A 13,133-nucleotide genomic window follows, 5' to 3' on the forward strand; every position below is an offset into this window, starting at 1 on the left:
TTATCTTTTGCTCTTTCTTTTAAAGTCTATATTGTTTGATACAAGTATTGCTACCCCAGCTTTCTTTTCACTTCCATTTGCATGGTAAATGCTTCTCCATCTTTTCATTTTCAGTCTGTAGGTATCTTTAGGTCTGAAGTTAGTCTCTTGTAGGCAGCATATAGATGGGTCTTGCTTTTTTATTCAGTCACCTTACCTCTTTTGGAGTGTTTGGAAAAAAACTGCCAAACTGTCTTACAAATTGGCTGTACCATTTTTGCATTCTTACCAGCGAGCGATAGAAGTTTCTATTGCTCCACATCCTTGTCGGCATTTGATCTTGTCAGTGTTCTGGATTTTGGCCATTCTAATAGGTGTGTAGTGGTATCTTGTTTTAATTTGTAATTCTGTAATGACACGTGATGTTGAACACCTTTTCAATATGCTTATTTGCCAACTGCATATCTTTGGTGAGACGTCTGTTCAGGTCTTTTGCCTGATTTTCAATCAGGTTGTTTGTTTTCTTATTATTAAGAGTTCTTTGTTTTATTTCAGGTAAGTCTTTTATCAAATATGTTTTTGGCAAATATTTTCCCTAAGTCTATGGCTTGTTTTCTCATTCTCTTGATTTTCCTCATTTGTTTTTAAAGAAAGAAAATAAATTCAGACAGGACAACTTACTAAGAAACTCAGGTAAAGCTAGGTATAGAGCCACAAAGTGAAAGTAGGGTCTTCTCCAGTAGTCTTAAATCACTGAGAAATTTCAGGCATATAGAAAGGTAGTCTATTTAAAAAACTGCTTCCTTTTACACACCATTCAACGAAATGTTGCCCTGTAACATTGTACAGAAATTAGGCTCTGTCTAGGGGCGCCTAGATGGTTCAGTCGGCAGAGCATGAGAATCTTGATCTCGGGGTCATGAATTCAAGCCCCACGTTGGGCATAGAGCCCACTTTTATTTATTTATTTATTTATTTGAGCCTACTTAAGAAAAATTAGGTTCTATCTAGAATGAGTGCGCCTGGGTGGCTCAGTTAGTTGAGCGTCTGCTTTCAACTCAGGTCATGATCCTGGAATCCTGGAATCAAGCCCCACATCAGCTCCCTGCTCAGCAGGGAGTTTGCTTTTCCCTCTGCCTATCCCCCTGCTTGTGCTCTCTAATAAATAAATAAAATCTAAAAAAAAAAAAAAGAATGAGTTCAAGAAGCACTGCACCATTTCAAAATGGAGTTTCTAAATAAATACAAGGAGATGTAGTGGTGAAGCAAGCAGCCACTGTGCTTTGGGAAGGCATTTTTGAGGGTTACAGAAAGAAGGGCAAGCATTATTAGAAAAAGGGGAACGGAGAGGCCACTCTTGGAGCTGGCTCTCACATAGGTAATAGAAGCTGATGGGAAATGGGAAAAGAGATTTGAAAAACAACACACACACACACACACACACATGCACACAGACACATCCCTCAATTGACCCTAGAAGACTGTTAGTGACTTTACCAAGAAATCTTACTAGCAGGTAGGTCACAGTGAAATTACCTTGCTACTAACACTGGAGATGCATCTTCATACTGAATAATAAACTAATAATTCTTTTTTTTAAAGATTTTTATTTATTTATTTGACAGAGAGAGACACAGCGAGAGAGGGAACACAAGCAGGGGGAGCGGGAGAGGGAGAAGCAGGCTTCCTGCGGAGCAGGGAGCCCGATGCGGGGCTTGATCCCAGGACCCTGGGATCATGACCTGAGTCGAAGGCAGACGCTTAACGACTGAGCCACCCAGGCGCCCCAATAAACTAATAATTCTAACAAGTGTTGCAGCTCTAGGAAGGAAAAGAACTATGTCAATATATCAACAGCACTATTTCAAACACAAATTCACATTTATACAAATTTGTTTTTATTTATTTCCTACCCCACAGCCCAATCATTTCACATTAAAACTGAAAAACAAGGCAAGAAAACAGGAATAAAAAGTGAAGAAATTTTTGTATTATATTCAAGCATTTGTCTTTTCTGATTATATAAGTGAAAATGAGTATTAGGAAATCCAACTTCAAAAGAGAAATTCAAAATTCAAAATGCTTCCAAAGAGAATCAGAAAGCTGATCAGTTAAGCCAGAGACCAGTGATCCAATTTGTTTGATTCAGTGGTTTTAAATTCCAGGTCTTAGCCTTACCCTATGTCCTGCACTCCAAATGAAACCAGAAGTGCACTTAAGGACTATCAACGCTCAAAGTTCTTCAACAGAACTTTGAAGCAGAGGCTGGGCACTACAACAAACTGAAAACTTGCTTGGTTTTCTTCTTCTAAGGAGTTTTTTAAGCTAAAGTTTCTCTTCTCACACACTGTCCTATAAAATGGGAATTTCCGCTTTGTCCCCTCCATGCCATCACACCAAAAAATAAATAAATACAAATTCGAAAAGGGTAAATACAACTGGCTTTTAAAACCAGTTAAAGCAAGTTAAAACTGAATTAACCCCAAAAGGGTTAGAAGATTTTAAAACAGGGGAAAATAAACACAAAAAACCCACAGGCAGAGTGACAACTTTCTCAGCTGAAAATCTGGACTTTGGCAGGAGTGTCATGTTTTCCAAAGCTGACTTCTGGAAATCTTAAGCTGGATTCAGAAAAATTCCTAACAAAATGAGCCAAGAGCCAGGAATAGGTTATTGAGCAAGGGAAATGAGTGATTCCATTTACAAACACATCAACGGAAAGAAGGCCACACATCCGAGAGAAAGGTTTAAGAAAGACTCACACTCTGTCATGAACCTTCTTAGCTGTTGAATTTCACCATGTTCTGATTCTTAATTTAAAATCTGAAACTTATTAAAGATCAATAACAGAGCAAATGTGTGTTGGGGGTGAGGGGTACAGAAAAATCAGTATGGGACACTGTAAGGCAACTAAAACATACAGAAAAAAACTTTATCTGGCCTCTCTCAGGAGACCAAGGAATGGCTAAAGGCCCCTTTCAAAAGCTTCAAAGCCAACTCATGTCACAGGTGTCACAAACTCAATCTGCAGACAAGATTAGGTCAGAAGGGCCTGACTATGCCACCAGCTGGTTTTACTACGTGCCTTTCACACTTGCCAGCAATAGCAGTATCTTGAAAAACTTTGCCTCACAGGCCTTTTTATTACCTTTCTCTGTTGCCCAAATAAAGTAACCCTCTACTTTAAGAAATGTGGAATGACTTCATTCATTATCACCTCTGGTGCCAGAAATGGGAACTGCTTAGTAAGCAGAACTTCTGAGGTGTAACTGCTGCTTCTGCCGGTCTCCACAGCACATTGGGCTGTGGAGGCTCTTCCAGGTTCCCCCGTATTCACCTCTCCATCTATGCAGGAGCAGTACTGCCTCCACTTGGTCTACAAAGACCAGAAGGCAATTTCCAGCTGATATTTAGAATGGAACTTATTTCTTGGTGCTATCAGGTATAAAAGAGAAAAAAAAAGCAGAAAAGATATCTTATTCTACTGGGTCAGTGAAAAAACCCACCAACACAAAAACCCCTTCCGTCCCTGCTGCTCCCGCAGGAGTCGCAGCTGAGTTCAGAACGCTAACCTCCCTAACCAGCCCACATCCTGGTGGTCCAGTCACAGGAAGAACAGGTTCTCGCACAGCTGGATGGCTGGTTCATGATGCAAGATTTGTCCTGACAGGAAAGCGAGCTTGTGGGCATACTTGCAAGGAGCTGGAACTCTGATGGTGCCAGGCCAATTCCAGTACATGTGGCACAGTTTGAAAGTCAACCTGTAGGCCAAGAAGAACATATGATCCGTATGACTCCACCTTCAATCTGGGACATGATTATGTATGTACAAATGGGTGTATGACACACAGCATACTTTTAAAAAAACTGGGGGCTGAGAAATACATGATGCAACTTTTGGGAATCACTATTTTTAAGTGGATTTCCTTTCCACTATTTGTAAGTCAAGAAGACATGGGTAACATGGATAAATCCCCTCACTTTAGGTGCCCCCCTTTTTATTTTTTATTTTTTAAAGATTTTATTTATTAGAGAGAGAGAGAGCACATGAGAGGGGGGAGGGTCAGAGGGAGAAGCAGACTCCCCGCTGAGCAGGGAGCCCGATGTGGGACTCGATCCCGGGACTCCAGGATCATGACCTGAGCCAAAGGCAGTCGCTTAACCAACGGAGCCACCCAGGCGCCCAGGTGCCCCCGTTTTTAGATCAAAACAAGGTGGGGCGCCTGGGTGGCTCCGTCAGTTAAGCGTCTGCCTTCAGCTCAAGTCATGATCCCAGGGTCCTGGGACTAAGTCCTGCATCAGGCTCCTTGCTCAGCAGGGAGCCAGCTTCTCCTTCTGCCTGTTGCTCCCCCTCTTTGTGCTCTCTCCCAACCCTGACAAATAAGTAAATCAATCTTAAAAAAAAAAGAAGGTAAACAACAAGAGATTTTTTTTTTTCTCAAGAAGAGGCTGCAGAAGGGTAAGTACTCCAGCAAAGTACTGATATAATCTGAGCCCAAGGACATTGGGTCTCAAAACTCACTGTGTATCATAATCACTCACGGTAGTTTTTAAAATAAGAATGCCTTACATTGCTTGGGGGTAAAGCCTGGGCATCACTATTTTTTTTAAAGCTCTTCAAATAGGGGCGCCTGGGTGGCTCAGTTGTTAAGCGTCTTGCCTTCGGCTCAGGTCATGATCCCAGAGTCCTGGGATGGAGCCCCATGTCGGGCTCCCTGCTCAGCGGGAAGCCTGCTTCTCCCTCTCCTACCCCGCCCCCGCTTGTGTTCCCTCTCTCGCTGTTGTCTGTCAAATAAATAAAATCTTAAAAAAAAAATAAAAGCTCTTCAAGTAATTTTATTTTATTTTATTAAAGATTTTATTTATTTATTTATAGGACAGAGAGAGAGACAGCGAGAGAGGGAACACAAGCAGGGGAAGTGGGAGAGGGAGAAGCAGGCTTCCCGCCGAGCAGGGAGCCTGATGTGGGGCTCGATCCCAGGATCCTGGGATCATGACCTGAGCCGAAAGCAGACGCTTAACGACTGAGCCACCCAGGCGCCCCCAAAAAGCTCTTCAAATAATTTTAATGTTCACAAGAAATACCAATCACTCTCCAAAATGATACCATTATCATGAAAGACAAGAAGAAACTCAAAGGGTAAATATTCTGGGTGGTGGGGGGGATTGACCCCATCTTAGCTAGCTGGCCAGAATTACAAGACAGAAAGAGTAAATTATCTATCAGTCAGCTCACCTCTGCATGTGATCAGGGCTCAGGTTTGCAGTGTTGAGAACACAGACATAATGGGTAGGAATGCCACAACCCTGCCGTACATGATGAGCAAGAAGGTAAAAGTCCACCCTAGGAATTAAAAGGTACAAAGGAATGATATGGCCAGATCTGGCTAAAGAGAGCTGGAAAAGATCTTGGTGATCATTTTGGCTCCTCCACCTAAGGCTCAGAGAGGTCAAATGACTGGATCAAGGACATACACAGACCACCATGATTACAGCTCAGGTTTCCAGAATCAACAGGCTATTTGAGAGTGGTAGTATGAACTACCAAAACTGTATGCAGAAGGTTTAAAAAGTATGCACAACCTTAGGAAAAGAATGTGCATTCAATATTTTATACTTAAGAGGTAAAAGCTTTATTGTTGTTTTCTTTTTAATCCTTTAGAAAATATTTTATAACAGCAAAATCTCTGAGGATTCCATTCCACATCTCTCTAGGCAACCTCCCCATTCCAATATCCAGGGAACAGATTAACTCCTCCAACCTATTCTTGTTGAAATATAATGTTTTCCCCACTTACCACTCACAGCTTGTTATGGTATGATCTACCACAGTCCCAGGGGAGGGAGTCACAAAGTGCTCAGTAGCAGCCAGGTACAGATTGGTGCTGATTTTCTTCTGAACTACAAATACTACCATCTTGGGCTGATAGTTCTCAAAAGCTTCAAAACACTTCTGTAGCTGAGGAATCTCATAGTTGGCAACCGTCTTTAGTTGGCCATCAGACACTCCATCACGGTACACAACGATCTTCTCTGGGAGACAGTGGTTCACCTGCAATGGACACCCCGCTGAGGTGAACTGTGGGGTCTGGGGTTAATGACCGCAAGCAGGGAGAGGCTCACTCAGCACACAGCCTGGAGATGTGGCAGCAGATCCTTCTGACAGGGGGGACCAAACCCACCATGTCAGAAGGGAAGGGGGGAAAGCTTCTAGTCATTTCTAGACTTCCTCAGGGTAGTAAAACAGACCTGGTACAGCAAAGGTGTTCTAAAATATGAAAGCAAAAATAAACCAGTGATGAGTCACATACTATGGCACATACTCGAAGTTAAAAGGAATGGTAGGAAAATTAGGGGCTGAATCAATCTTCCTATGATTTGGATTTAACATGAATTACTGTCTAGGCAAAGAACAAGGTAAACTGTTCGAAAAATTCTATGACTGCACATTCTACAGATCTACCATCTTCATATTTTTATGTATAAGCAACATCCAAAGTTGCTAATTAGTGAAAGGGTCCTTTACTAAATATAATCCTACAATCAGGTACAATGTGAAACATTTTGCTTTAATTAATGAGCAAAAAGTCACATTTTTTTTATGTATAAGCAACATCCAAAGTTGCTAATTAGTGAAAGGGTCCTTTACTAAATATTATCCTACAATCAGGTATAATGTGAAACATTTTTGCTTTAACTAAGTAGTTAATTAGCAAAAAGTATAATGTGAAACATTTTTAACTAGTAATTAGCAAAAAAATAGCAAAAAACTGACTGAATCAGTTTGAAGAATAATGTGTTTCCCATTTAGAGAATATAATTATGTTCTAGCTGGGTATGATTTTGGTGGTTCAAGAGAATAAGCTGTTCTATTTTGAACTGGAAGTTCCCTGAAAAGTGCTTTAGTTTGGTTCACAGTTAAGTGGCAGTTTGATTCTAATTGCATGGCATAGGTTATTCACAATTCCCCTCAAAAACCTAAATTATTACTGAATTAAACACACACACACTATACATTCATTTTTTTCACACTATTCATTCTTTATACATTATTCTTTTTAAGTTTCAATTCAAAGAATACTTTCCAAACATAATCATTTAGAATATTTCTGGAGTTTAAGTTCAGAACTTAAAATATTTTATAAATGTCCCTTTTTTCCTAAAACACCTCAAGTATTCCATTTACAAATGTGTATTGATCTTCACAGTCCAAAACTGACATTATTACTCCAATTTGTACTACATTTTTTTGTGTTGTCTTTGGCTCTCCAGCATCTATTCTACCATTTTTGGTAAGAACATTTAGTTTTCTTCTACCTCCAACAGGGTAAGTCTGGTAGGACTATTAATCCAGGTGCCTTCCCCTCATCCAAGGTTTTTCAGCACTTTTGATCTATGGGGCTAGATAATTCTGTTTTGCAGGGGCTGACACTATAGGATATTTAGCATTCCTGGCCTCTACCCTCTAGATGCCAGCAGCAATTGCTCCTAGTTATAACTAAAAATGCCTCTAGACATTGCCCACTGGGAGGATATAACTGCCCCCAGCTGAGAACCACTGTACTAACCAAAGGACATAAAGATGACTCAAGTCATGCCAACATAATGTTCCTCCTTGCTCTGAATCTTGAACAGAGAATGAAAATCACTTGGATTTTGGTAGTGTCTCTTTAGGTCCCTGCTTCTGGAACTTTAGGAGCTACCCTGACTCCTGTCCATTTCCCAGCTTGATGCTAAACCTTCTCACCAATCTTGAGACTCTCCATAATTTTATCAATTAATTCCCATTTTGCTAAAGTTAACACATTTCCGTGACTTCTCAAAGACTTCTTACTGATACACTGTGTTAAAAGGTGGATACCATAGGGTACTGAGATCAGGAAGAAACTCTTAATTCACAGACAAGGAAACACAGAGGAAGGACACTGGATTGGGATCAGAAGATCTGGGACTGAGTCTGACTCTGCTGTTCCTTGGCTATGATCTTGAACACTGTTTCCTCAGTTGAAAAGTGGAGATAAACGACCACCTTACCTTCTTGTCACGGTTGTTAAGAGAGATAAAGTAAAAAATATATACAGTTGACTCTTGAACAACATGAGTTTGAACTGTGTGGGTGCACTTAAATACATTAATTTTTTCAATTCAGTACAATACTGTAAGTGCATTTTCTCTTCCTTATGATTTTTTTTTTTTTTTTGAGAGAGAGAGAGAGAGAGAAACAGCATGAGAGGGGATAGGGTCAGAAGGAGAAGCAGGCTCCCCGCCGAGCCGGGAGCCCGATGTGGGACTCGATCCCAGGACTCCGGGATCATGACCTGAGCCGAAGGCAGGTGCTTAACCAACTGAGCCACCCAGGCGCCCCCTCTTCCTTATGATTTTAACATTTCCTTCTCCCTAGCTTACCTTGTTGTAAGAATACAATATGTGATACATTTAACATACAAAAGATGTGTTAAGTCTACTGTTTATGTTATTGGTAAGGCTTCTGGTCAATGGCAGGCTATTAGTAGTTAAGTTTTTTTTATTATTATTATTATGTTAATCACCATACATTACATCATTAGTTTTTGATGTAGTGTTCCATGATTCATTGTTTGCGTGTAACACCCAGTGCTCCATTCAATACGTGCCCTCTTTAATACCCATCACCAGGCTAACCCATCCCCCCACCCCTCCCCTCTAGAACCCTCAGTTTGTTTCTCAGAGTCCATAGTCTCATGGTTCGTCTAGTAGTTAAGTTTTTGAGAAGTCAAAAGTTATACACTGGTTTTTGACTGCGTGGGGGGGGGGTGTGCCCCTAACCCTTGTGTTTTTCAATAGCCAACTACATTTATCTTTAAAAGCTGTTGAGAACGAGCTAGATCAAGGAAATACAGATATTCTGAAGCACAGAGAAGGGACATAATGAGATCAATGGAGTGAAAAATAGAAACAAATTCATCTGAAGTGTTCACTGATATCACCTCTTTAAAATTTGCTAACCAGGGCGCCTGGGTGGCTCAGTTGGTTAAGCGACTGCCTTCGGCTCAGGTCATGATCCTGGAGTCCCTGGATCGAGTCCCGCATCGGGCTCCCTGCTCGGCAGGGAGCCTGCTTCTCCCTCTCCCGCTCCCCCCTCTTGTGCTCTCTCTCTCTCTCACTCTCTCTCTCAAATAAATAAATAAACTCTTTAAAAAAAAAATTTGCTAACCAATCACTGAGTGTGAGATACTATATACTTGGCTCTATATAAGCTGCCAGTAGAAGCGAAAGACATGATTCCTGTTAACAAGGAACTTAAAAATCTTTTTTTTAAAAAAAGATTTTATTTATTTGACAGAGAGAGACACAGTGAGAGAGAGGGAATACAAGCAGGGGGAGTGGGAGAGTGGAGAAGCAGGCTTCCCGCTGAGCAGGGAGTCCGTAGTGGGGCTCGATCCCAGGACCCTGGGATCATGACCTGAGCCAAAGGCAGATGCTTAACCGATGGAGCCACCCAGGTACACTGACAAATCACAATATTGAAACATAAATGTTAAATGTATATTATTAAACCACTCTAGTAAAAGAGTAAATACACTAAATAAATTAATGAGTACCCTGAAAGCAGGACTATGTTTGTTTGACTTGGTATTGCTAGCGCTGAGTATAATGACAAGGATCAAGTAGAAAAATCAGTATCTGCTGAAAGTTTGAAATGTTCTTTTAGATCTGTCTCCATTCATTCATAGAACACTCAAAGACACTAAATACAATCAATTGTGCTAGTCTCAGAAAATTAAAAAATTACTTTGATACAATCCAAATATTCATGGAACCCAAATTAAAACTGGGGAGACAGACACAAAGTAAATGCTAGTGATAAATTATAAATAACATTATAAAGTTATAAGCAAAACACTGTAAGAACAGAAAAGTGTAAGACATTTGTCATCTGGAGGGAGAAATGAATGTTATGCCTCAGGAAAAGGTGTAATGAAAGATCAGCAGACAATTCATGCAGGAAAGAAGGGTAAAAGGATTCCAAGTAGAACACAAGCAAAGGCCTAGATTACAGCTGGGGTAAGAAAACAACTAGAGACCACTATATGATCAGTCACACATTTGAAAAACTACTCTGGCAACCATCTAAAAATGGTCTAAAAAACCATCTAAGATCGCGGCTCCTGGGTGGCTCAGTCGGTTAAGCATCTGCCTTTGGCTCAGGTCATGATCCTGGAGTCCTGGGATTGAGCCCTGTGTTAGGCTCTGTGCTCAGCAAGGAGCCTGCTTCTGACCTCTCCCTCTACTCCTCCCCCACTCGTGTTATCTATTACTATTTCTCTCTCTCTCTAATAAATAAAATCTTTTTTAAAATTTTAAGAAATTAAAAACAAAAAAAAGATCAAAGATGATTAAGAATGGGTATTAGGACTAGAACACTTCCAGTTCAGAATGTCAGAAGACACCAAAAACCTTCATTCTTATGGTAACACACAAAAACATCAAAATATAAAAATCACACTCCCAGGGGTGCCTGGGTGGCTCTCAGTCAGTTAAGTGTTTGACTTGTGGTTTCGGGTCAGGTCATGATGTTGCAGTTGTGGGATTGAGACCCACACTGGGCTGTGTACTCAGCTTGGAGTCCTTTGGGTTCTTTCTCCCTCTGCCCCTCCCCCTACTTGCACATGTATGTGTACATGCACTCTCTCCCTCTAAAATTAACTAATTAATTAATTAATTTAAAAAAATCTTAAAAGAATGAGGTGGGTAGGAGGAAGAGGAGGCCTGAGGCTGGAGAAATTTTTATCAAAAACAGACCAGACTGATAGAATTCTTGGGAGACGGTGGAGGAGGAAGAACAAGGAATTTGTGTCCCCCCACCCAGATAACAAATGCACTTGCAGAGTCCACCTGATACAAATGATTTTTGAACTCTAGAGTTTACTGAAGTCTTGCAACTTCCTGGGAAGACTTGGACAGTGAAGTGCAGGTTATTTCTACTCTCAGTACAAAATGAGCCCTATCCCCATGCTCACCCACAATGCAGGGCACTATCCTATAAATACTGGGAATCTGTGCTCTGATTGCTGCTTCTGATCACACGCGTGCAAACAGGTAGGCAGCCATTCTTGCTACATCGACCTCTCTAGCAAAAGTGACTTCCAGAGGATTTAATGGGCAAGTGCCATCCTCCCCTGCCCTTTATTTTGCTCTTTCTCCTCTTTTGGGGGTCAGACACTGAAACTAGACATTCAAAAACAACTGAGTATATGTAAATAATCAGGAAGTGACAATGCATGCCAGGACAGAGAAAAGCTCACAAAGGAACTTAGGAGACCTTAAGTCCCAGCACAGTCCTAACCTAAAACAATAAAAAAAAGAAAGAAAACTAACCAAAAACAGCAAAGCCCTAAGAAGGGGAAGAATCTGATTTCCAAAGCTACAATGTTATTAGATTCAAATGCCCAGTTTTTAATAAAACTCACAAGGAAAACAAAGAAACAGGGAAGTATGGCCCAAAGGAAAACATTAAATCAACAGAAACTGTTGCTAACAAAGACCTCATGGCAGTTATACTGACCAAAGACCTTAAAACAATTGTTTTAAAGATGCTCAAAGAACTAAAGGGCAGTGTGGACAAAGTAAACAAAAGTGGAAATATTAATGAAGAGAACATCTAAAATATAACCAAAAATAACTTCTAGAGTTGAAAAGTACAATAAGTGAAATGAAAATTCCCTAGACAGATTCAAATGCAGATCTGAACAGGCAGAAGAAAACCAGCAAACTTGGAGACTGTATAATGGATATTATTGAGACTGAGAAACAGAAATAAAAAAGACTGAAAAGAACAGTGCCTAAGGGACCTATATGACACCATCCAGTGGACCAACATATGTATCATAGGGCTCCCAGGAGAAGAGAGAAAGGGCACAGAGAATATCTGAAGAAATAATGGCTGAGGGGCGCCTGGGTGGCTCGGTCGTTGGGCGTCTGCCTTCGGCTCGGGTCGTGATCACAGGGTCCTGGGATCGAGCCCCGCATCGGGCTCCCTGCTCGGCCGGGAGCCTGCTTCTCCCTCTCCCACTCCCCCTGCTTGTGTTCCCTCTCTTGCTGTCTCTCTCTCTGTCAAATAAATAAATAAGAATTAAAAAAAAAAAAAGAAATAATGGCTGAAAACTTCCTAAATCTGATGAAAGACATGAATATAAACATTCAAAAAGCTCAATGACCTCCAAGTAAGACGAATTTAAAGAGAACCACACTGACACACATAATCAAATCTTCAAAAGCTGAAAGATAGAGTCTTGAAAACAAGATAGAAACAAATCATCACACAAAAGAAATGCTCGGTAAGATTATCAGCAGACTGTTCATCAGAAACTCTGGAGACCAGAATGTAGTGAGCTGATATATTCAAAGTATTAAAAGAGAAAAACTGTCACTCAAAACTTAGACCAGCAAATTATTTCTTCAAAAGTATGAAAGAAATTAAGACATTCCCAGATAAACAAAAGCTGAAAGAGTTTCTTGCCAAGAGACATGTGATGCAAGAAATGCTCAAGGGAGTCCTATAGGATGCAATAAAAGAATACCTTACAGTAATGTGTAGTTGTGTGAAGAAATAAAGATTTCAATATAGATTAAGTATTATTGTAACGATGGTTGGTACTACATTTTAAATTTTTCTACATGATTTAAAAGACCAGTAAATTAAAAAAAAAGTATTAGTCTAAAACCTAGTATTGTTTACCTTTGGTTTGTAACTCTAAATCTTGTTTTTTTTTCAAAATTTAAAGACAAATGTATTTAAAAGGATTATCAGTCTAAGTTTTGGGGCACATATTTATTTGTAAATAAAGATACATGTACTTTTTGACATCAAATGTCAAAATATATAATAAATTTTAGATATATTTTATATATATCTATACTTATGTATAGATATAAAGAGGTAGAGATGGACCTGTAAAGGAGCAGAGTTTTTATATGTTATTGAAGTTAAACTACAATACATTCAAATTAGAGTGTTAGAACTTTAGGATGTTACATGTAATCCCCATGCTAACCACATAGAAAATAGCTACTGAACACACACAAAAGGAAATGAGAGTGCCCCCAACAAAATCAACCCAAGGAGGTCCACACCAAGACACTTAAAAAACCTATTAGCTGATTTTTCAGCAGAA

The 13,133-nt window shown here is 40.1% G+C and overlaps 1 protein-coding gene across 2 annotated transcripts in view; it reads right to left on the minus strand.

The window, feature by feature from the left end:
* Positions 1–1,897: 1,897 nt before the first annotated feature.
* The window catches only part of PIWIL2 (piwi like RNA-mediated gene silencing 2), a 72,848-nt gene continuing 61,612 nt past the window's right edge, over positions 1,898–13,133 (minus strand). Inside the window, exons 20-22 of one of the 2 annotated variants that reach the window (XM_045879318.2) lie at positions 5,778–6,031; positions 5,216–5,323; positions 1,898–3,740 (exon numbers count right to left, since the gene is read on the minus strand). In XM_045879318.2, the coding sequence (XP_045735274.1) occupies positions 3,584–3,740; positions 5,216–5,323; positions 5,778–6,031 (519 nt within the window). In that variant the 3' untranslated portion in view covers positions 1,898–3,583. The remainder of the gene's footprint in view (positions 3,741–5,215; positions 5,324–5,777; positions 6,032–13,133) is intronic. The other variant, XM_045879319.2, reaches the window with a different exon arrangement.

This window comes from Mirounga angustirostris, unplaced genomic scaffold (genome assembly GCF_029215605.1).
Source record: "Mirounga angustirostris isolate CCGP_5_RB_7025 unplaced genomic scaffold, mMirAng1.0.hap1 SCAF_2, whole genome shotgun sequence".
Taxonomy (NCBI): Eukaryota; Metazoa; Chordata; class Mammalia; order Carnivora; family Phocidae; genus Mirounga; species Mirounga angustirostris.